General features: G+C 43.5%; 1 protein-coding gene across 1 annotated transcript; it reads right to left on the reverse strand.

Moving 5' to 3' along the window:
- Positions 1 to 11,743: 11,743 nt before the first annotated feature.
- Positions 11,744 to 23,755, reverse strand: LOC140910256 (uncharacterized). The gene is made up of 5 exons (XM_073340772.1): positions 23,092 to 23,755; positions 21,474 to 21,583; positions 19,167 to 19,302; positions 17,725 to 17,846; positions 11,744 to 12,894 (listed from the first exon to the last, which is right to left on the reverse strand). Exons 1-4 carry the CDS (start codon positions 23,366 to 23,368, stop codon positions 17,767 to 17,769), a joined length of 603 nt encoding a protein of 200 aa, XP_073196873.1. The 5' UTR covers positions 23,369 to 23,755; the 3' UTR covers positions 11,744 to 12,894; positions 17,725 to 17,766.
- Between the last annotated feature and the right edge of the window lie 1,648 nt (positions 23,756 to 25,403).

Consider the following 25,403-nt stretch of genomic DNA (forward strand, 5'->3'; position numbering starts at 1 on the left):
AGCATTTCCCTCATTCCACTCCCCTTTCCCCTCCTACCTCAGCACTCCTCCCTTTTCAATACTCTTCTCCTCCCCTTTCAGTACTTCAGTACCTACCCTGTACTTCCCATGATTTCCTCCACCTTTTGTTTGCTTTAGTTGAGCAATATTAAATATTCTAGCTCACAAAATCGACTGTTTCTAACTCCACGGTAAACTAGCAATGAACTTCTATTAATCCCATATACATTTCTATGGCCTAGCAGAATATTAAAGGTGCTGTTCATGCTGCATATGAAGCAACGGGAACAGAGATATATCTTCACTTGGCTTGGACTGTGTTGACTTGCCTGGTGATGGCAGGACACAGATATATTTAGTATTATTTGTTGACTTTGAAGGGAGCAGGATCAGTCCATAAGGGAAAGCCTCCTCTTGGTATATATGTGCAGCTGGTGAAAGGGAAGAGTGCTTGGCAACAAGATCTTTGAGATAAATATACTGGTGCTTTACTTTGCAGCTGGTGAAAGCAAAACTGCTAAAAATAAGTTAAAAGTAATGTGAAACTCTGGGAGACTGTTTTAATACAGGAGACCCACTCTTATAATGACAGGTTTCAGAGTAGCAGCCGTGTTAGTCTGTATTCGCAAAAAGAAAAGGAGGACTTGTGGCACCTTAGAGACTAACCAATTTATTTGAGCGTGAGCTTTCGTGAGCTTATAAATAATTCTGAAGTGATCTCCTATTAACATTCCAAAAAGTAGTCATTATGCAAATATCCAGTGTTAAAAGAATCCCTCACTGACAATTCATTGAATTTCTTAAATATGTAATACCAATGGGAGCTCTACTAGTAAAGTGAAGTTGTACACCTCACTTTAAAGTCAATAATTTGAATTATTTCTTTTAGTCTCTGTCATCTGTACTGTATATAGAGCTAGCAATACAAATTTTACTGAAATTACCACATAGATTTTAACTTGTCACCTGGATTGATTTGATTAATGACACACTTAGCGAGTCAGATTTATTTACGCAGTACAGACTTAATTGAAAGAGAGTTTGGGCTCAAGCCTATTCTCATTGAAGTTTATGGGAGCAGGGCTGGATCCTGTAGCCTTGACATTTATACACCAAGAAGTTCTAACTGCCAAAACCTACATTTTGGACTTCAACAAACTTAGTGGTAACCTTTTATTATTGATGATAATACTCTGCATTTGTTTAGCTCCTTTCAGCAGAGAATCTCAAAGCCCTTTACAAAACACCCTTTTTAGCATTTGTAAAGGGCTTTCAAATTCAGGGATTAACAATGCAAAGTAAGCTCTTCAGAGCAGGTCTATCTCTTTCTGTGGGGCTTTTACTTTTATTCTATGTATGTACAGCACCTAACACAATGGCATCCTGATCTAGAATACAAATAATAGATACATTAATATGATAATGAATAAAGAGATGCTAGTTAGTTTGTTTCAGAGTCTCATATGTAGAATGTATTGTTGTAGACATGTTGGTCACAGGATATTAGAGAGATGTGGTGGGTGAGGTAATATCTTTTATTGGACCAACTTTTGTTGGTGAGGAAGAGCTCTGTGTAGTTCAAAATCTAGTCTCATTCATCAACAGAAGTTGGTCCAATAAAAGATATTACCTCACCCACCTTGTCTCTCTAATATGTAGACAGTGATAATTGGGGTTAAATTGGCTTAGGGCTAGTCTACAGTCTTTTAGTATTATACCCATTTTCCAGATAGTGGGGGGAAAAGACAAGGATGTTAAGTGACTTTGCCAAGGTCACACAGAAAGCTTGTAGTGAAGCCAGTGAAAGAACTGGGGAGTCTTGGCTTCCTCCCTTGCTCTGTCCCTGCAAATACATTGCCTCCCGTAGCCTGAGGGGCCAGATTTACAAAGATGTGCATGTCCTTTTATATGTGTCACGAATAGTCTCATTAAACTTCTTATGTCAGTTCTGAATATTATGAATATTATGAACTTAAATGAGTTAATATGTGAGGTCCTTATTTGGGTTTGTTAGTACAGAAATAGAAGTCAGGTTCTGGAACAAAGATAGTGCTAATTTGCTTTGAATCTAATTAAGCAGTTGCAGTAAAGGCTGGTTTCAGAGTAGCAACCGTGTTAGTCTGTATTCGCAAAAAGAAAAGGAGGACTTGTGACACCTTAGAGACTAACCAATTTATTTGAACATAAGTAAAGGTTGGTTTATCTATTGTGCACATAGGTTGTAACAAACCTGCTGATAAACTGTCTGCTCTAGTGGTTTTGCTAGGCTGGAAGGCTTGTTGACTTGCAAAATTTCATTTTCAGTAAGATTTCTGGGGAAATTTTTAATTTTCAAAAAGATTTGATGTTTTTGTGCACCTCTTGGCAGTGTGTGCTAAGACTACATGAGAAAGATTTATATTTTGAGGGTAGTATTGGAATAGTGTGAATAGACTAGGTCTTTCGGTGTAAAGAGATTTATTTATTTAAATGGCATTCTGCATTATTGTATTACCTTATTGTTTTTATGACTAAAATAGCATGTGCTGTTTCCCTTGTCATAGTCAGACATGTAATTGGCTATTCTTATCTCTCCATCCATAGTTCCTTTGTTTTGCCTTGAGCAACAGCCTTTAGTATCTCTCCACTGAAGCTTTTTTTTTTTTTTTTTTGGTTCGATCTTGTGTACAATTGGCGATAAGTAGATCATACCTTGGATTTCCTATTGTGAAACTTGTTTTTTTTGATATTACCATTATGTTGTGTTTGTGTTACTAGAGTGAATCAGAAGCAAAAAGTGTTATGTGGGGCCTTAATCATTGCCTTGAAGGCTTCTCACAGCGTGTTTGACATTGCAGATTAATGTCAAAGAAATTTATGACTTTTTAAAAATCCCTATAATGTTCAAAGAGTTGGTTAGTAACTGGAGTTGGGTCACAACATCACAGAACATAAGAACGGCCATACTGGGTCAGACCAAAGGTCCATCTAGCCCAGTATCCTGTCTTCCGGCAGTGGCCAATGCCACGTGCCCCAGAGGGAATGAGCAGAATAGGTAGTCATCAAGTGATCCATCCCCGGTCGCCCATTCCCAGCTCCTGGCAAACAGAGTCTATGGACACCATACCTGCCCATCCTGGCTAATAGCCATTGGTGGACCTCTCCTCCATGAACTTATCTAGTTCTTTTTTTTGAACCCTGTTATAGTCTTGGCCTTCACAACATCCTCTGGCAAAGATTTCCACAGGTTGACTGTGCATTGTGTGAAGAAATACTTCCCTTTGTTTATTTTAAACCTGCTGCCTATTAATTTCATTTGGTGACTCACAGTTCTTGTATTATGAGAATACAATACTTCTTGTATTATGAGAAGTAGTAAATAACACTTCCTTCTTTACTTTCTCCACACCTGTCATGATTTTATATAGTTCTACACAGTTTGTGTTTCTCAGGAGAAATCTGTATTGAGAATACTATTAATAATGGGGAATGCTCCAAGCAGCTTCTAGGCAGAAAGCATAATCCCCTCTGTTCTGTATTATTAATAATTATTTATTTTCCAATAATGTAGTAGGCTCTAGAGATTTCAGCCAAATCAGGGCCTCATTCTAGCGCATAAGGAAGCAGTTTATACCAACTGCTTCCTTTGTCCACTAACCTGTTGGGTTTTTTTGGCATACCCAAAACTCACATTGACTTAAAAAATACTTAATACCACTTAGGATTTCTTTTCCCAAACAAGGGTCTCGACCCTGCTTTTTATTGCAAGCCTCAGATTCCAACGGCCCTCAGTGAAAGTTTGGGGTGCACAAGGAAAGCAGGAATAGGATCCTTATTGTGCAAAAACAAAACTTAAGTGATATTAGGCAGCAGAAAGATCACAACGGCTTCTGCAAGGGGAAATAAGGGTCTGAACACAGGTAAGGTGAAAGTGGCCCTACTGATGTATATGTCTATTCTTCTTTGAGCGATTGGATATGTCCATTACACTAGGTGCGTCCGCACCTTGTGCACCGGGGCCAGAGAGTTCTCCCCAGCAGTACATGTAGGGGCAGCCATGCTGTGCCCTGATGTCCCTCGTGCTCCCAAGTAAGTCTATCAAGGGCAGAGCTGCCCCTGCCCATCCTTCAGTTCCTTCCCACTATCAATGCTTGGTGGTCAGCACATAATGTGCTTCAGCTCATTCCTCCTGTGAACTTGCCTTTCTAGCTAGTTGTCAGCCTAGCTCTAGTTAGTGGTACATATTTGAGTCCCTTAGGCCCTCTTTTCTTTCAGTTATTACTGCATCAAGGGAAGACGTGGGTGTGGGGAAAGCAGACCTGCAGTCCCTCTCTGATAGGGTTGCCAGGTGTCTGGTTTTCAACCAGAACGCCCAGTTGAAAAGGGACCCTGGTGGTTCCGGTCATCATCGCTGACCAGGCTGTTAAAAGTCTAGTCAGCGGCGCAGCAGGGCTAAGGCAGGCTCCCTACCTGCCATGGTGCTGCATGGTTCCCGGAAGCAGTGGCATGTCCCGCCTCCAGCTCCTACAAGTAGGGGCACTCAGGGGGCACTGCACACTGCCCCAGCCCCAAGCGCCGGCTCTGCAGCTCCCATTGACTGGGAACTGCAGCCAATGGGAGATGCGGGCGTGGTGCCTGCGGACGGGGCAGCATGCAGAGCCACCTGGCCACGCCTCCATGTAGTAACTGGAGGGGGGATATGCCGCTGCTTCCGGGAGCTGCCTGAAGTAAGCGCTGCTCGGAGCCTGCACTCCTGACCCCATCCCGTGCCCCAACCCCTGCCCCAGATCTAATCCACCTCCCACCCTCTGAACCCCTTGGTACCAGGCCAGAGCACCTCCCTGCACCCCAAATCCCTCATCCCCTGCCCCACACCAGAGCCTGCATCCCCAGCCAGAGCCCTTACCTCCCGCCTGCACCCCAACCACCTGCCCCAGCCTGGAGCCCCCTCCTGCACCCTGAACCCCTCATTTCTGGCCCCACCCTGGAAGCCATACCCCCTCCCACAACCCAACCCCCTGCCTCAGCCCAGAGCCCCCTCTCATACTCCAAACTCTTCAGCTCCACCCCCCAGCCTGGAGCCCCCTTTTGGGCTGCAAACCATTCATCCCTGGCCCCATCCCAGAGCCCACACTCCCAGCTGGAGTCCTCACCCCCTCCCTCATCCCAACCCACTGCCTCAGCCTGGAGCCAATCTCCCGCGTCCTGAACTCCTAATTTTTGGCCCCACCCCAGAGCCCGCACCCACAGCTGGAGCCCTCACCCCCTCCTGCACTCCAACCCCCTGCCCCAGTCCAGTGAAAATGAGTGAGAGTGGGAAGAGCGAGCGACAGAGGGAGGGGGAATGGAGTGAGCAGGGGCGGGGCCTCAGAGAAGGGGCGGAGCCTTGGAGAAGGAGCAGGGCAGGAGCGTGGCCTCAGAGGAGGGGCGGGGCAAGGGTGTTCGGTTTTGTGCAAGTAGAAAGTTGGCAACCCTACCGTCTGATGAGGCTTCTATCTCTACCTCCATCGAAAACAGGCTGGGAGTCACCTAATATAATAGATATATGCAGTCACTCGAGGAAGAAGAAATGGTTACTCACTTCTTGTAACAGCTGTTCTTCAAAATGTGTTGCGTAAGTCCATTACACCAGTGGCTCTCAACCTTTCCACTTTGCTGTGCCCCTTTCAGGAATCTGATTTGTCTTGCATACCCCAAGTTTCACTTCACTTAAAAAACGACATGTTTACAAAATCAGACATAAAAATACAAAAGTGTCACAGCCCACTATTACTGAAACGTTGCTCACTTTCTCAATTTTACCATATAATTATAAAATAAATCAATTGGAATATAAATATTGTACTTACATTTCAGTGTATAGTCTACAGAGCAGTATAAACAAGTCATTGTCTGTACGACATTTTAGTTTGTACTGACTTTGCTAGTGCTTTTTATGTAGCCTGTTGTAAAACTAGGGAAATATCTAGATGAGTTGATGTATCCCCTAGAAGGCCTCCTTGTATCCCCAGGGGAAACATACCCCTGTTTGAGAACCACTGCATTACACGACCTGCCTTCCGTCCCCAGCACAAGGGAGTCTATCATCTAAGATTCTGGTAGGCAGGAATTGAAGGATGGGTGGGATGTCTCCACCCTTCATATTCTCAGCTTGGAGCATGAGGGATGCCTCTGAGTCTAGGGTACAGCTAGGGAAATCTTTCCAGTACTGATGCATGAAGTGCATGCTCACCTAGTATAATGGACATGTGCAACACAACTGGAGAACAACAGTTACGAGAAGTGAGTAACTGATTCTTTCCCACTCCATGCCATATTTTGGTGCCTGAGCTGTTGTCCCTTCATATCATCAGATGATATTGTATATTTTAAAAATGATTTCTTCTAGCAAGTTGTGAGAATTACTCTGTAAGAATGGGTATTAACTAATTCTGATAGGCAATCTCTGTCAGCTGCGTGGACACCATTTTTTCATGTTCTTACAACGTCACTATTTACTAACAACTAAACCAATAGGAGCTTGATCCCGCAAGAGGCTGAGCATCTGGTCCTGATCCAGCTTAATCATGTGCTTAACTTTAAGTACAGTACTGCTCATAGAATCATAGAATATCAGGGTTGGAAGGGACCCCAGAAGGTCATCTAGTCCAACCCCCTGCTCGAAGCAGGACCAATTCCCAGTTAAATCATCCCAGCCAGGGCTTTGTCAAGCCTGACCTTAAAAACCTCTAAGGAAGGAGATTCTACCACCTCCCTAGGTAACGCATTCCAGTGTTTCACCACCCTCTTAGTGAAAAAGTTTTTCCTAATATCCAATCTAAACCTCCCCCACTGCAACTTGAGACCATTACTCCTCGTTCTGTCATCTGCTACCATTGAGAACAGTCTAGAGCCATCCTCTTTGGAACCCCCTTTCAGGTAGTTGAAAGCAGCTATCAAATCCCCCCTCATTCTTCTCTTCTGCAGGCTAAACAATCCCAGCTCCCTCAGCCTCTCCTCATAACTCATGTGTTCCAGACCCCTAATCGTTTTTGTTGCCCTTCGCTGGACTCTCTCCAATTTATCCACATCCTTCTTGAAGTGTGGGGCCCAAAACTGGACACAGTACTCCAGATGTGTAGGATTCAGTAGCTGTAGGATTCAAACCTAAGTGAGTTCTTGGGGAGGCAGGATGGTCTTGCTGTTAAGACAGAAGTCTGGGAGCCAGAAGAGCTGGATGCGATTCCAGGCTCAGCTACGGACTTCCTGTATGACTTTGGTCAAGCATAAATATCTCCGAACTTCAGGTTCCCAACTGTTAAATTAGATGAGCTAATAATATTTACCTACCTACATATCAGCTTCAAAGAGATGCCTTGTGAGACTTATTTAATTAGTTTTTGTAAAGCATTTTGAGATTCTTAGATGGAAGATGCTCTAAAAGAGCAAAGGATTATTTATTACCCAGATGCAGCTAGAGACAAATATTTTAATAATGTTGTACAGTACCCCAAGTTTCTGGATGGGAGGATGGGTAAGCATTACTTTATTAATTAAGGGCTCCATTTTGCCATTGACTTCAATGAAAGGAGAACTGGGGCCAGATTTATAATCAGAATAAAGTTTATGATCGCTTAATAGGAGGGAACCTATTCTCAGCTCATGGTTTCTTGTTCTTTCTTTCTTTCTTTGATGGGTAAGCATTGCTTTATTAATTAAGGGCTCCATTTTGCCATTGACTTCAATGAAAGGAGAACTGGGGCCAGATTTATAATCAGAATAAAGTTTATGATCGCTTAATAGGAGGGAACCTATTCTCAGCTCATGGCTTCTTGTTCTTTCTTTCTTTCTTTCTTTCTTTCTTTCTTTCTTTCTTTCTTTCTTTCTTTCTTTCTTTCTTTCTTTCTTTCTTTCTTTCTTTCTTTTCTTTTCTTTTCTTTTCTTTTCTTTTCTTTTCTTTTCTTTCGCATTCATGCAGAATATGTTGCTAGGTTTATTTCATACAATAAATTGGCTGCAGTTTGATTTTAAGCAATTGTTTTCAATCTTTTATAGTAAGGATTGTTTTTAAGATGTTCTGCTTATCTGTCATTAAATAGTGTGACTTCACATTTGTCCCTTCATATCTAGAACTAATAGAGACAATAAACCTTGCCTAAAGTGGCAAATAATGAGAAAACTGATACCATTGTATCATGGAAATATGATTTCAAATACATCTCCGATATAATATTTAACAGGAAATGTAAGAATAGCTTGCAAATGACATCTGTGAAGTTCTGAAACATACATAATACATGAGTAATCTCTCCTAACTACATAGCAACCATACACTGCAAGGTTTAACAAATTCAGAGTGTACCATGGTCTCAGTATACGTTTCTCATCTTGTATTTCAAAGTTACTGTGATAGTGGGTGTGCTTATTAGGTTCGTGTAAAGCACCGAGCACAAATGGGCTCCTGATCTTAGTTGTGGCCTCTAAGTGTATTATAAAAGAAATAAATTATACTAATTAATAGTATTTCTTGCTCCGTTTTCTGGGAGAAAACTATCCCGCAGTAGAATTAAAAGGAAACTTATGAAAATTCAAGCCAAGTACAGAGAGCACCTATAATAGTTTCATAACAATAACAAAAATCCTACACCTACCCTGAAAGGTACTGTAGAGTCCCTAACCAGGAGTTTACAGTATGATATCCTGTCACCCGCACTGTATAATCCAGCCCAAGTGCAGAGTCTGTGACTTCCTATTTCCAAAACAGGCCATATCAAGCACCCAGAGCTGAACACTGCAGAACTCTGGGGTATGAAATCCAGATCCAAATTCAAACTGGCAATATTCAGGTTGATAGGTTTCAGACCATTAACGAGAGAGGTTGTTTTGGTTTTTTTTTAAGCTGTGAACTAGAATCCAGATCCAGAACAATGGCTTGGGTTTATTTCTAATGCGATATTATATTCCTTGTAGTTTTGTAAAATAAAAATCCTCCTGGGTGCACTGCAATATAGCAAGTTAAGCTACCACCCTGATTTTTCTACAAGTTAGAGGAATCTCTGTTCCAGATCCAGGAGAGAACCACTAGACCACAGCTGGTCACCAACTGCTCTTACACTGGTCCCAAAGAAATAAACCATAAGACTTCATGGGCACAAGTTCAATTTTGTAAACTACCTGCTGCTCAGCAACCCTTATAATAGTTGCTGTCCCCGTCCTTCAGAAGTTAATTTTGGTGTCGATTGCCTGACATAAAACTCAAATAGCTTTTTTACTGTTTTCTCAGGATTTTCCCTTTTCATTGTGGCTTTATTCATCTTTAAACAATATTACCTGAAAGAAACACATTTGCAGTAAACTTGTAGGTGCAATGGGATTATTCATAAAAAATAAAACTGCGATGATTGCTAATAGAAAAACTATATATAATACATCTCTGCTGACTTACTTACTGGTTGCTAGGCTTCTCTTTCTCTTTCCCTTTGTAAAATGTTAATCTCACAGTTGTAAAACTTAATGGAGGGGAAAGGAAATGAGGAGAAAAAAAGGATGTCATTAGGAAATCCCCCTTTTATACTCACAAGTAAAGGCAAAGCAAAAATAAATTTATGGGTCCCAGTCCAGTAAAGAAAACCATGGGGCAGGAGCCCTGTGTCTGTACAGAACCCCACTGTGCCACAGTGTCGTCTTGCATGGGTCTTTTTAGGGCAGTGGAATAGTGAACTTCACCAGGCTTACTGACTCTAATTCTGGAAGAATTCTGTCTGAGTTACATGTGCAAAATGCCACCACTTTGAGGATATGGATGAGTTTGTTGTGAAGTGTTTTAGGTCACTGCAGGGAACAAGTGATTATGTAATGCCCTAAATGGCACTCTTGCTTTTTAGAAGATGCACGTTTGTTAGTTTCCTTGTGGGTGGGTTGCTGTCTCTCTGTCTTTGGTTCCCCAAATGGGCCTGTTTAGGCGGCAGCACTGAGGGAGGCACAGTGCCTTGCAGAATCCACCCTTTAATCCTTACTGTCTCTCTTACACGGCTGGTCCTACATGCAGTATAGCTTTATACTTTCCATGGATTTCCTTATGACTTTCAAATACAGTCTTATTTCAACATTTCCTTATGCATTGTCCATCCTAATAACTGTGACTTGCTTTAGCTGAAGCAGAAGCTAAATATCTGTGCAGGAAATACATTTTAGACAATGTTCTTTGTCATTCTTCTCGTAGTTACAGCTAACGTTTCCCAGAATAGACATCATAGCTGAACAATATGCCTTCTGCATTATCATCACATTAACAATAAGCAATTGCCTTTTTAATGCGCTCTTCCGTATATTGTTATGAAAAATTACAGAAAAGGGGGAACAAGGGATTAAGTATTATGGGCCTAATTCTGATCTCTCACCGTTTTTACAATAGTGTAACTCCATTAACTTCAGTGAAATTACTCCCATTTTACATCAGTGTAACTGAAACCAGAATCAGGCATTGTATAAGAAAATGATATATTAATAAAATAGCGTTACCTAATTCAGTGGATCATAGTGCACCAGGAAAACACTCTATGATATCTCTGAGCTCAAGAGTTTGCGACGTGAATCTCTGATTCTGCCTGAATTAATTTCAAGTCTTAGATACCCTGGTGATTGGTGCTATATAAAAACATAAGTGAAATAGACACTTAAAAACACATGCTGGTCTTGGTCCTGTTAGCTCTTATACAATACGTACGATAGTTTTTGTGCCTCAGCACCAGGGTGAGCAAAGGTAGATAAACGTAAGTCCCAAACCACCCACATTCCTACTCCTCTAACTGAAGGGTAAAAGGTGGGTCAGATATAGGCAACAAATGGATGTGTCTGAGGAGACCTGGGATAAGTGTGATCCCCTGCATGGTTAGCTATGTATTCTTCTCTAGACATTGCTCTGTAGAAGTGAGTGTGGCTAGTTAATTAGAGCGCAGGGCAGCTCCATTCATTGTGAGGCACTGTTGACCATAAAAAAGGTAAAATAAAGCTAGACAGTACTGTTGTGCAACTGACATGTCGACATTGGCTTAAGAGATATGTGGACACAGTCAATCTGATCACCATAACGTGGCCAAGCAAAAACACAGTGTCAACGACCGGGCTTTTTGCTGTAGCATATTTTAGTTTTCTTTAAGCATTCATTTTGGACAAAAAAGTACTGTATTTACACATATTTAACAATTTCCTCTAGCTGTATTATCTGTGTTAAGGAAGCAGATCTCATTGCTTTAAAAAAAAAAAAAAGAAAAAAAGTTTACTGATGTACAGTAATAGAAGGCCATGAGTAAATTCCACAATCCAAGTTAAAGATCCTGTCTTCTGGCCTGATCAGTACAGCACAGAATAGGCTTCAACACTGGGAGTGAGGCAAGGTAAGCACAAGAAAGGCAAATTTTGGCATTAGCGACTGATGGCTGCCTCTTGTCCCTGTGGGATAGTACCAGAGTGAGATGTTTAATAATTAAAGCATGTATGTATTCAAAAGAGAATATGGAGGTGAAATGGAATGGAATAGGTACTGAGAGAAAAAAGTACTTTAATGAAATGCTTTATTGTAAACTACTTTATCAAAAGGGACTAGATGGCTCAGAGAGTTAATACCTCATTTCCACTGATCTGAATCTATCCCAGCGGGGGTGTGAGCAACTTATCATGTAAATGGACAGCTACTGGTCTATGTGAGACAAGCTGTTGTTCTTAGTGTGAGTCCTGGAGGATAAGTCTCCAGGGTACAAAATCCTGGAGACTTTGTAGCAGATAGATTCCAGCCCAGAGAGTGAGTGTATTACCCCTCCACTGATTTTATTCAGCATACCCAGAGTGCAAAGAACTTACACAGCCTGATGCTGAACATATGCCCCTCAAGGCTGAATAACCTGGCCTCCAGATTTGGCCCAATATGCAGAATTTAAAATGTACAGTCTGTTAATTAACAAGTCTGCCACTTTTATTGTAGTGATTGGTTCTAATTACAATAATTTATTTTGAGTTGGGGGGTCAACACAAGATCATCACAAATGTAGTACAAAAATGGTATTTTCACAGATGGAGTAGGAATTATAACGTAGTCATGAAATATATTTTAAGAATGGCTTTGGTGAACTGGTTTTTCAAAAAGATTTTTTTCCAGATATTTACATACAGTCATATTTCCTCCTTGTGAAACTGGAGTGAAAAAAAGTATTTTGGGAATATTTTAAACATATAAATCTTCCAGAGCAGTGACCAGTGCAGGGAGCAGATCAATAGCGAGTACCAGAAGACCAGAGACGAGAACCGCACCTTGGGTAACTGAAAAACCTCATTCTTGTTTTAGGAGGAGTTGGCTGGGTGCCGGGCACGGAGCCAACTGTGGTGCACGATGACCTGGTCTATGTCCTCTATCGGAATCCAGCGTGGGGACTGGTGGGAACCAGCAGCAGGCGCTGAGTGACTCTGTTTCTGAAACTGGTCCCAGAGCAACTTCTGGAACAGCATCAAAAACAGCAAATTCTGGGTCCGTACTGGGAAGAGCTGTTTGATGCCCCCCCCCATGGACCCTGAGGAACACCCTGCTGCCAAGCCTGCAGCAAACCCCGAGGAGATAGACGTTGCCCCTGAGCTTGGTAAGTTTCTGACTCCGTCTCTTTCTTGTCCCACCTCCACTGGCTGCTGTACATCCAGAACTTGAGCCCTGGCTCAATGTACCTTCACAGACCTTTCCAAGAGGAAGCATTACCATGATGAAGTTATGCTCCAAGTTCTGGAGAGAGCAGACAAGCAGGTCCAGTACCAGAAACAGAGGGATGTAAGACTGGAGCAGTGGCATGCTGGAGGCTGGAGGAAAGGCTGAGGCTCGCCGCACAGCTGGAGGACAGGGTTTCAGCGAGGGAGCTGGTACTTGCAGTGCAGTTCCTGGAACAGGAATGGCAGCTAAGGGAGGAAGAGGACAGAGCTCAACAAAGAGAACTGTTTCAGCAACTCATCTCTGTCATGGCTGGAAAAGCACTAGCTCCTGCCGCCTTCCCCACACCACGGCTTGGCCCCCCTGCAACATATCTTCAGTCCAGAAGTTGCTTGGTCAACTCCATGTTGGGGTGGCCTATGCATTCAGACCCTATGAGCAGCTGGGCAGGGCAACTAAAGCTCAGACAGCTTTCCTTCTGGAACCTCTTTCCTGTGGCTACCTCCAGCCTCCTTCCCAAGGACCCAGTGTGCAGAAAACAGGGAAAGGAGAACATGGGGTCAGGTGACATGCAGCAGTAGGGGGTTTGCGGTGTTTCCTGCACTTTTGTTTTGGAAATTTTCTTCTGTTGCTTGCTTGGGGGTGTCGTAATGGCATCTGGCCTGCCTAGCAATGGGTGACGGTTGGATCGTTTTAGCATGTTTACAAATAAAGCCTTTTATGTCATCAAGAAAGTTTATTGGTATCACTGCATCATATCAAACAATCATGATTTGAGATAATAAAGCTAAAACCATAATCAGGAGCAATTATACATTACTGAGCAAACACTATTCTTCTGTGAAGTTAGGTACGGCAATTCAAGTAAGTTCCTTATGTGAACCCATACTGTGATTCTCACCTCCCAATTCATTGTTCATCTGTCATTCACCAGTACATTGCATGGCAGTCAAGCCCGCACCCCTCCCAAGCACTGACCCCCCCCCAACATTAATTAGCACCCCCCTGGCACATTTTTACAGGTACTATTCTCCCTCATCCGCTGGGCCATGCAAGTCCATATTGTGATTCTAGCTTGTTCCATGATACCTCCCGGGAGATGTTCTAAGCAATAAAGGGGATCACAAGTCTCATACTCTGGTCCAATCTCGGTCGAGGTGGGTGAGTGTGACCTTTGGTCATTCTGGCAAGTCCCCTCTCTTACTGATCATTCTGTAATAATATATGTCACCAGACCTGCTCTAAAACTACAGAAAACATGGCATTTAACAGATGACTCTACAGATGTGGTTTCGGCCCCACCTCATTTGGGGTATTGGTTAAAGGGCACAAATGAGCTAAGTTCCTCAAGTCCCCTGTATGTGATCAATGACCTAATATGAACTATTGAAATCTTTTTCTTCCACATTTTCACTTCTCCATATTTCATTCTCTCACCATTTCTTAAAACATTCTGGGCTTTTTACTGGCAAAGAATTAGGGAATTAATCATTTATTTCACCAAGTAAGGCTTACCTCTGATTATCAAAGCTATCTTCTATTCTATTAATGTTTCTCTACCTTAAGTACAGTTTAGATTAAGAGTTTTCAGAGCAACAACACTGAAGTTTATAGACTAGGCTTCCCTAGATAGGCCCATTTCCTTCACAGTCTACCCACTCCTCTTCACCATGAATAGTTTTGCAATGGCGACATCTGTGGCAGTAACATTGCATGTTCGCTCTTTGGATTTATTTTTAGAAAGCGCTGATGGATGGTAACAGTTGTCTATTTGGAAAAAGATACAGCAATGCTCTGATCAGGGCTGTGTAAATATATTTTCTCATCAAGGTTATGTATATCACACTGTCCGAAGGCACCCACGGGCTTTATTCTGGATCCTGTGCTCAGACTTTTGAACCTTGTGGCACAGAGAACATCCTTACACTGAATCATATCAGACCTCACTTAAAAAGTCAACTTCACAAATATTCTTGCCCCACAGGATGATATTGTAATGGATTGCAAATCATCTTTCTATGGAATGCATATATTCCACTCTTCTCACAATGCAATCTTAATTCTGGTGATTTTTGTAATAGCTGTTTGTAGTTCTTGTTTAAAACTTTGTACAGGAAGCTGTACTCCCATGGAGTATGAGTATATCAGCGAATCAATACTTAATGGACAGGAAAACTGTATCACTTTGTGCTCTCCCAATCCCTAGGGCTGCTAGGGGCTGAGTCAGCTGCTAGCACACCTTATAGCAGCCTCAGGGCTGCTATAACTTAGACTGGTTGATTAGATTGCGGAGGTGAGGGGGTATGGTAAAATTATCATGGGTAGGGTGTACGGGAAGTGGCCAAAGTGTGTCTAGGATCACTGGCTGATGTAACAGCCTCCAAGTGATTATCTGCCAATATAAGTTATAGTAGTCCTGAGCATGCTCTAAGTTGGGCTGGGGCTTGACCCAGCCCAGGAGAACGAGACAGACAAAAGGGACGTAGAATGCTGTCCTTAGCCATGTGCAAGTTGGCCAACTCTATGCCTATCCTTCCAACTGCAGGTGTTACATAAACAGCAATTAGTACACAGCAGATGTTACAATAATTTGTATTTTATTTGCTTAAAGTACTTCAAGTATTTTATTAGTAGTGCAACAAAGAGGCTGGGTAATTAAGAGCACATTTATCTCTTTGGTAACTCCCCCCTCCCATTTTACTTGGAGCAAGAAAAATCAAACAGTTTCATTGGTTGGGCTGTAATTATAACAAACTAATAGCTTGCTAGCTGCTGCATTTTCATACTAGGTGTTGTGAATGTGTTGTGAGCTGGTCTCTCACCTGAAGATAATTATTTTGCACACAAAGTTTAAGACACATAGGGCCTGATTTTACAAACAGTACAGCGCATAATGCTTACCACCATGACTAGTGCCAAGGAGTTTAGGAAGAAGCATTATAGCTGGTAGCAGTTACAAGATAAGCCAATAGATAACAATGCTGCCTCTGAGATTTTACTCTCTAAAAACTCCTCATAAGAACACCCTGTTTAAAACAGGATTTTGCAAAAGTAAAGAACCCAACTCCTCCAAAAGCACCACCCCACACATAAGCCTCCTGTTTCTCCTAATTTGTTAATTATTTGGACCCAACTGGCAGCTATTTCTCATGGTTTCTCAAGGGACATTATCCCACTCATAGGCTTCCACAGACAGAGATGGAGGATTGAAACAAACAGCCAGTCAGCACAGGGCAGAGAAAGTCCAGTCAAAACTCTAGAAAGGTTTCCAAAGGACCCTGCTTTAGCTGCTTCTGCTCCCATACACTAGAGAGGTTTTTATTAGAAGTTTTTCCCCCTTGCAGTGTTGCTGGCTGTTACAGACTTGTAGTAATGAGTTTCAGGAATTTAGGTATTGGAAGAGAACTGCCCTTGAACAAAATAAGCAAACAAAAGATTTCCACCACAGAATGCAATGACGACAAATCAAGGCACCCTCCCCGTGACCTTCAAGAGAGACACTGAAATCCAAACTGATTTATTAGGATCAAGACAGTTAACGTATGACTCATCAGCTGCCCAGTATTGCCAACCCCAATCTGCCAAAAACCAGGAGACTAAAAATGTGATTGGCTTAAAAATCATGATACCACATCAATAAATCATATTGTTTCTCACTTGCCTTACGATTGCTGAGTCTTCAGAGTAAAGTTGTGTGCCCCTCGTTTGTAAGGGAACAGTTTGGGGTCAAAAATGCGACCTTAAATAGTTGCTAGGTACACAAAAAGGTGTCTATTATCCATTTCCTAAGGCCCAGGATGGGGAATTCAATTGCTTTCCATTCTCCTCTCCTTATCACTATCCTGTCTCCTACCCCATCCTTCCAGCACCCCATGTTCCTCTTTGCCCACTTAGGCACTCAAAGTGGCAGTTAGGTCCCCAAGTCCAATATTTAGATGCCACTGGCTTTCACAAAACCCTGGTTCAGATACCTACAAGGTTAGACAGCTACTAAGTTTCCACCATTAAAATCTCTGAGGTACCTACCTTTTGGCAGGTTGGCACACACACAGCTCCCTAAATTCTGACACTAAATCTCCTAAATCTCATCAGATGTTTCCAGGTTGAGAGAGGCCTGGTTTATACAGATCTAGAAGCAAAGATTGTAAAAAAAAAACCAAAAACCCAACAACACTAATTAAAGTGTTAACTAATGGGAAGGAGTCAGAGGATTCTGGAGAGTGGGGTGTGAGCTGTACAGCGTTTCATCATTCAGGGGCTTAAAATAGGATGTGTTAATACTGAAATGAAAAATGGAAGAACAAACCTGTTTGCCAAACAATGCTCCATGCACATCAAGATGGACTTTGGTACACAAATAATGCTCTATATATCCAGAACGAACAATTGTCCATATGCAGACATTGGATATTTATTACAACAAGCCCATTCTCCTTCAATTATTTTCACAATTCCATTCTGTTGGCTATGCAACACGTAAACTGACCAGAGACAGAAGTAACCCTTGTCCAGCGAATAAGGATAATGTGTATTGTCTTGCCAAATGTTCAGACTTAAGTGCGTAAAGTTAGGCACCTAAATTAAGTATTTAGACTCTTAAGTTTCCTGATTCAGTTTCCAAGCACTCAGAATTCTCAGTGACAGGCCACTGTCTATTTTATATGACAGATTGAACCTTAGTCATGAGGTTCAGATCCCGATCTTGGGTTTCTTCAAGTTTCAGGAGTGACTAGATTCAGGGTTCTTGTTTTAAATCCTTATACAGGTCAACACAAGCTTCAGATACAAACATTTTGAAAAGTTTGTGGGAAACTGTCTGGATCAGTTTCCATTTTGAATCCATCTCTTATCACAAGCCAGATGGATGGGATGGATCACTTGATTTTACCTGTTCTGAATGCCAATGCCAGGTGCCCCAGAGGGAATGAACAGAAGACAGGATACTGGTCTAGGTAGATCTTTGGCCTGACCTCATGTGGCCTTTATGTTCTACAAAAACTGGTCAAGAAATGGTAGAATCTCTGGAAATTCCTATATCAGACTCAAGAAATCATTTAGATGAATAAATAAAATCTCACCTTTTCCCTGCCCACAGCAGTTTGAATCCTTCATTGATTTTATCAAAAGGCAAAGTGTGGGTTAAACTTCTTGTTCATGTAATCAGACACCAGTTTAGGGAGAGAGTCCTTCAACTTCCACCCTTAAAAAAAAAAGCTTATCAGTAGAATGTGACATGCATGATTTATTTTCTCAGAATGGGTAAGAAAAGTCATGTTCATAATATGAAGATTGCTTTAGCTGCGGATGTGAAGCAGAATTGTTACTGTAAACACAATGACACATTGGCATTCAGTGCTCAGAGCAGCACCACAAACACTAAAGAGCTATAATGAAGTCAGACTTTGAGGACTCAGTTTGACCCTTTGTTTTATTTCCAGAATTCTTGCTCATGAAATGAGTAGCACCAGGCTGGACCGATTTAAAAATTGCTGATTTAAATACTAAATTTTAATTCTGTTCATTTGTTTTGGGAAAAGTCACAAAAGTGGATACTCTGTTGCAACTCAATGTAACCTTTAGCAAAAGTAGTACCAAATTTAGTGTAAACAGCTATACCTATTTAGCTTAACATACACTGAGTCTTCAATTTTAAATTTCATCTTAGATGGTGAACAATGTAAAAAAAAAATAGTAAATAAGAAATGTGATTAGTGTTAAGCTCTATTTGGATGGAAAAATTTTAATTCAAATAGAAGTGTGCAAATATAGCATTTAATGTATTACTTAAATGTGCTGGGTATATGAGAAAAAAAAAGTTATCCAAACACATTTTTCATTTAAAATGGATTAAAATAAGATCTGTAGTTAATGAATTGAAGCGATTCTGTCAAGTCACCATGTCCTTCAAGATTTTAGAAGGAGCAGAATTTCATCCTCTCAACTAGCTTTTATTCATAAAGAGGAAATTTAGTTTTTCTACTTTATCAACTCCCAGTTGATTTAACTTTGAATCAACTAGTCATTGAACTGAACTAGTTGAATAAATGGATCTGGAGCATGTAGAATCCTTGCACCTGAAGAGGTTACTGCTGTCAAAAGATGGGTTAGTAGTTCAACACTCTGGTTTTAGGTACTTAGCCAGTGACCTCCACCAATTCAGTGGTTTGGCTTTCTTTAAAACTTCAGCAGAAAACATGTACTGCTTATTTTAGTGAGTGTAAATTTTACTTGTGTTACAATTTCAAATCTGTTTTAATAAACTGGATTTTTATTTAAATTAAGAAAAAACCCAGTTTTTTAAAATAGAATTTTTATCCACCCTGTTCCTTACTATGCAATATCTACGCAACTTGTAGCTTCCATCTCCTCTGTGAAGGTTGCATTTCCATCTCTGGCTGTTCTCCTGCAGCAGGACCTTTTTCTTGCATAACCATGAGATCAAGATCAAGACTGAACATTCAGACTCGGAATTTCACAAGTACATCGAGCACTAGGACTGCACTTCTGCTTAACTCCTTACCTCCAATCAAACTCTCCTTCCATTGACGCCCAGAGAACAGCAGCATAGGGTCAAAGGAGATCTGTGATCCTGAAGGGGGTTCTCCTACCAGCATACAAGTTCCATAGCCCAAGTGGCACGATAGCAGGGCAGCCATCTGTTTTAGAACACAGACATGTAAAGAGGACAGGAAGGTTATGAAACAAGCTTCCATTCAGAGCTGGTTGTAACTTTTCCATAATACTGAAGTTTGCTAAAAGGGAGACTATGCGCAGAATAACTAGGATAGGGCCAATGGGCGATACCCTGACGCCACAAATAATCCCATTGAAGTCAACGGGAGCTGCTGGGTGCTCAGGCACTTGAAAGTAAGATTACTAACTGAGGTGCCTAAGGAGAGGGTATTTACCTTTCAGTGACTTGAGTTCTTCTGCAGGGTGTTTTATCCCTGTGTGCGCTCTACCATGGGACATGCATGTGCCTGCACACTCTTGTTTGGAGATTTGAATTAGCAGTGACTGCAGGTCTGCACCTGTGCACCATGCAGCCTTGTGCCCCAAAGCGAGGCCACAGAGAGGAGTGGAACCCGCCGTCACTCCAGAGTCGCAGACTCCACTGCAGAGGGGAGGGAGGGCGGGAGGTGGAGCACCCATAGGGACAAAACGTCTTGAAGAGCTCTACTGAAAGGTAAGTAACCGCTCCTTCTTCTTCAAGTATATGTCACTATGAGTGCTCCACTCTAGGAGACTTCCAAGCAGTGCTGAGAAGTACAAAGTGGAGCTCTGCTGAGCAGTCCAACTCTAAAGCCAAGAGCCAGGTCTTGAGGTTCAGATATAGGACTTGGGGGGGGGGGTTCATGGTGCCTGAGTTCTGTGTCTGGAGGTCTAATGGAAAACATCAATGATTCCTGCTCTTAAGAAAAGTGAAGTATCTCCCAATACCACACCTGTCAGTGCCTCCTTGCCTCAAATCAGAATGACCCTCACCTTCTGCTGAGATTTGATCAGTGTCTTGGGAATAAATGGAGTTGGAGGGAAGGCATAGAGGAGGCTGTTGGGCCAGGCGACTAGAAGGGCATCCCCTAAGGAATTGAGGTCAAGTCCCTCCAGGAGCAGAAGATTTACCATTGTGTTGTCTAGGATTGCAAAGAAATTTGCTATGGGGCTGCCCCAAACTTTGCAGATATTGGTGCAAAAATAAAATAAAATAAAATAATAAAAAAACCAGCCAGGTTGAGCTCCCACTCATGGTGCTGATGGAAGAGAGTCTGCTTAGGGCAACTGCTACTGTGTTCTGGAGGCCTGGTAGGTAGACCACAGGGATCTCTATGTGATGGGTAATGCACCACTTCCATAGTTAAGGATTCTGTGCATGAGGACTGGGACTTAGCAAGGGGAGCAGATTTATACAGTACATCGCTGCCCTGTTGTCTACCATTACCCTGGCATGGCAGCTTTGAATGTCACTAAAAATGTTGGTACACATAATGAACTGCCCTTAGTTCTAGAACATTGGTATCAAGCAACAATTCTTGGTGATCATTTGCCCCTGCACTGTGGAATTCTGTAAGTGGGCTCCCCAGCCCTGCTTTGCCCCCAGCTTTGCTCTAGCCCTGCAGCTCCGGCCCCCGCTGGGGCTCTGCACCTGGTCCTGCCCCCCCCCCCAGCTTGGATCATGGTGGGACCCTTTCCTGGCCCCCCTCCCCCATGTGTGGCCCCAGCCTTGGCCCCCTTTACCCTGTCTGTGCCCCCCAAGCCAGGGCTGCAAGTGGGGCCATGGGTCCAGGGTGGGGGGCACAGACAGGTATAGGGGAGGTGTGACCCTGAAAAGTTCGGGGACTACTGAATTCTCTATTAGAGGACACTAAGCACTACAGACTCCAGTTCCCAAAAATAGAACTTGATTGTGTGCAAAGTAGGGAACAAAATTAAAGTGTGACACACAGTTAGACAAACAACTTTTATCAGCCCTGTAACAGGTGAACCACACTTTAAAATCCCAAGTGAAAATGGAAGCAAGCAGTGAACATTTATGTCCATGTATTAAAACCTACTATAGTATTGTAGGTTATATGTACACACACACACACAGCGACCTGTGATTTTTATAAGTCGGTGTATGTGTAGCTATTCTCCTGTTTGGTGTGGAGTGGTGTGGACTCTGCAGTGCCAAGTTGGGGGGGGGGGGATGTGAAGGGACACGCCCTCACCTTGGGATAGGAGGAGGCTAATGAGCTCCCCTGGGCCTGTTCCATGTTAATGAGATGCACCTGCAAGGCTTACTCAGCCTGAAGGGGAAGGGGCTGGGGCTTAAAAGGGGGGAACTTACCACAGGACAGGAAGAGGGTTGTTCTTCCCAGGAACTACTGGCAGCTGAGAAGACAGCCCTGAGATGCACCCCTCCTGAAGCTGCCCTGACCGATGGTGAAGCAATATGTCCTGGGAAGATGGTAAATCCCACAAAGGAGAAATAGATTCAGACCTGAGCACTTGGAGCTGACTCTAGGGGCTACCTCAGAGACTGGTCCTTGTTTCAGCCAGACCCTCGCCTCCTGCACAGTGAAGGGAAGAACAGGAGCCAACCCCTGGTTTGTTGGTGGTCGCCCACAGGGAGCTTACCCAAAGGCTGCCAACTGCAGAGAAAAGGGAGTACATGATGGACTGGGGGATCCAGGGAGCTCATCATCACTCCCCCCCGCCAGGAAATATGTTGGAAAGGCTCCTGAGTCTAGGATCTTTGGGTATGTAGGTCAAAGCAGCTCTGCAGTATTTCAGTTTGTTGCCTGAGTAAACCTGTTACACCCTGGTGCATTTCCCAGTGTGCCTCTCAGTCCTTCTGCCTCTCCTGCAGCAGCCACTCCCCCTGTTCTCAGTCATTCTCTATGAATGAGTTCAGATGGCCCTCCCAGCCCCATGCTCCTGGTCTGAGGCCAGAGTATGGGAAGATCTTACAGAACAAATCCTCCCTAGTTCTTGCCTCTCTCCTCCCGGTCAGGGCGAGGCATTCAGCAGGCATGGAGGTAGCACTACTCAAGGCCAGCATGCCAGAAGTTATTGATTAAACTAGACAGATGCACTATTAGACTGACTGTCAGGAGGGAACAGAGGAAAATAAGTCTCAAAATGCCCTTATTCCCACAAATAATTTTAATACTTGTCACTAGGTTTGAAACCTCTTGCTACAGTGCTGCTCTGCAGCTCAAACCATGGTGAGTCCAGCCTAGCAGAGAGGAGGGGAGGGGGGGGGTTCTGTTATATGGAAGCTATAACAGTTCCATGTCCTTTCCTGGGTGTGGGTAGAGGGAAAGTGCAGTGAATACAGGCATTATTTTCACAGACACTGGTGATTTTTGCCCCTCAGTCCTGAGGGTGGCAAAGGCACAGAGACTCTAGCTGGGGTCCTGTAGCCCCCAGGCCCACATGCCACTATCCTGTTTTCTGCAATGGTGCCAGCCTAACCCATTGCAGAGTGGCATGGGCAAGTGTTCCATTGCAGTGCCAAAAAAAAAAAAAAACCACAAAACACTGCTGTCTTAGAAATCTTGAGAGTTCTCTATGGAGCTCTCAAGGCAATGGGAACATTCCTATTCAGATAGGCAAACTACTCTGCATGGCCCCTACCACCTAGTGCAACAAGCAAAAGAAGTTAAAAGCAGATGCTGACTACCTCTGTTCCACCTCTACCTGAGTACAGGCCACTGATCTGTGAATGGACTCTCCTACTACTCTCTGAATTTATTCCCTAGCCTTTTATTTTGTGACATTATACCAGCAAACCAAACTCAAAACCCTTTTTCCTCTAAGCTTGCGGATGGAATAGGTGCAATTTTTAAATGAGGAGGAGGGTTGTTCGGGGGTGGGGAAGGGACAGAAAGATGAGGTTTCAGGGAAACAAAGCAAAACCCCCCCCACACACACTGAAAGGAATAATGCATTTACACACTTACCCAAGCTCACTTCCCCTTCATGAGTGGGCACGTCTGCTAATCTGGCAAGATTAGCTCGACTCTGGCAGAGTTGCAATAGTTCTTGGCTTGCAGCATGGTTGGAGTCCCTGGCCACATCATCTTCCTCCTCACTGTCCACAGCAGGAGTCTCCACAATGGGTTCCTCCAAAAAGCGTCTACAGTTGCCTGCAGGGTGCTGGGGGGGGGCGAGGGGGGTGTCCATTGCCAAGTATGGCATGCATTTCATTGTAAAAGCTGCCCGTCTGAGGGGCAACATCTGATTTCTGACTCCTTTCTTTTCACCTTGTGGTAGGTCTGGTGAGGTTCCTTTGCTTTTATGTGGCACTGCTGTTCCATCTCGTGTGTTCCCATTGCAGCATCCCCTGTGCCATCTCCACCTAGATGTTGATTGTTTCTCCAGCTATGCTTGCACAGCCTTTCCTCCCCACCACGTGAGGAGGTCCATGGCATCTTGCCTGCTCCAGGCAGGCCTGCGTCCAGTAGCTCGGTCTGAGAGTGCATGGAGCTGGCATGGTCAGATGCATGCCACAAAGGTGAGCTGCTAGGTGTGCTCAAAGTGAGCAGTCAGGAAAAAGGCATTAAAAACCCATGCAGTGTCTACACTCACATTGTCTAGCAAAAGTAGGTTTGCTATGGCTTGCTGTTGCTCAGGAGATGGTGTTATTTTGTTGCTGTAATGGTGCTTATCTTAGTGGGTGACAAATTTGGTGTTGACACAAGTTATGCAACAGACCATGCATAAGACATACAGGAATGTTACTTGTAGGAGAGAGTGCATGCACAATATTATTTGAAAAAAGAAAATGAGGACTTGTGGCACCTTAGAGACTAACCAATAAATTGCTCAAATAAATTGGTTAGTCTCTAAGGTGCCACAAGTCCTCCTTTTCTTTTTGCCAGTACAGACTAACACGGCTGCTACTCTGAAACCTAATATTATTTGAGAATCCAGTGAGAATTCCTGCTTTTCAGCCACATCCAGCACGTTTATTGGCATGAGCAATCTTGGCATTTCTTTCTTTTTTGGCTGTATTGCAATGGTTTTGCATTAACTGATCTTTTAGCTTCATTAGAGATCCACAGTAACCCCTATTCTGCACAGTGCACTTGCCAAAAAAACTAACTAGTACTAAAATGTCGGTCAAGTACTGATAGGAATACTAACAGTGTTGGGGACACTGGGGCATGGCCACTAGGTAACTCGAGGGGATGGAAGACCATGAGTGTTGATGAAGCCCCCTCGCACTAGGCCCAAGTGTCATTGCCTCCCCCCAGAGGCACTCGCAGCAGCTCTGCGTACCAGGGCCAAGTGTCCTTGGCCCCCCCGCCTGGAGGCACACACAGCAGTTATGCTGAGGATCTGCAACAATATACTGCAGAATCAGACTGCCTGAAACTAAGCAAGGCCACACAGGGCAGATATGGAAGAACAATGCTGAATAAAGCAGCTTTATGTATAGTTTAACAAATGACACAGAGAACCAGGGAATTAGCTGGGAACTGGATTGGCTGGCTATATGGATACTTGGGGCAGCTTGCTATTGGATAAGTATGCTGGGAAAAAGGATGTATAAAAGCCTGTGTAACTTCCTGCTCTGTGTACAGGATTTGAGATTCAAATCTCCCTGTACCTATTTGAAGCTGCAAATAAACTTTTCTGCTTCTCCACCCCGTTGTGATTATTGGGTGTAGCACACCGGGTAACGAACCACTCAAGCTGTTGGTCAGCCTCTCGGCACTGGGTGCCGGCAACAACAGTGCTAGTGTTTCAGTGGCTAAGACACTAGACTGGGAGTCTAGGGTGACCAAAGGGCAAGTGTGAAAGATTGGGATGGGGTGTGTGTGTGGGGGAAAATAGGTGCCTATAAGAAAAAGCCCCCCAAAAAATCAGGACTGTCCCTCAGGTGCTGACTTCTACTGGTGCCAGTGGGTGCTTGGCCCCCCTCTGCCCCTGCCCCAAATCCCTGCCCTTCCCCCTGAGCATGCCATGTTCCCACTCCTCCCCCCTGGAGCTTGCTACAGCTGTTTGGCAGCAGCAAGCGCTGGGAGGTAGGCAGAGGAGCGGGGACATGGCGTGCTCAGGGAAGGAAGCAGAGGAAGAGGTGAGGTGAGGCAGGGTGGGGAGCTTGGCTGCTGGTGGGTGCAGAGCACCCACTAATTTCTCCCTGTGGGTGCTCCAGCCCCAAAGCACTCACAGAGTTGGTGCCTATGCTGTCCCTATAAAATGGGGACTTCTGGTCACCCTATGGGACTCAGGAGACCCGGGTCTAGTGCCTATCTCTACCACTCAC

Source organism: Lepidochelys kempii, chromosome 4 (genome assembly GCF_965140265.1).
Source record: "Lepidochelys kempii isolate rLepKem1 chromosome 4, rLepKem1.hap2, whole genome shotgun sequence".
In the NCBI taxonomy this organism is placed as follows: domain Eukaryota; kingdom Metazoa; phylum Chordata; order Testudines; family Cheloniidae; genus Lepidochelys; species Lepidochelys kempii.

Excerpts from the sequence above, each read along its gene's own strand:
- LOC140910256 (XM_073340772.1), bottom strand. The coding sequence starts at position 23,368 with ATGTTGCCCCTCAGACGGGCAGCTTTTACAATGAAATGCATGCCATAC. Across the intron at positions 21,584-23,091 it reads TGAAGGGGAAGTGAGCTTGG|GACATATTGCTTCACCATCG; the intron begins GTAAGTGTGTAA and ends CCATCTTCCCAG. Across the intron at positions 17,847-19,166 it reads GAAGGAGAGTTTGATTGGAG|GGTGGAAGTTGAAGGACTCT; the intron begins GTAAGGAGTTAA and ends TTTTTTTTTAAG.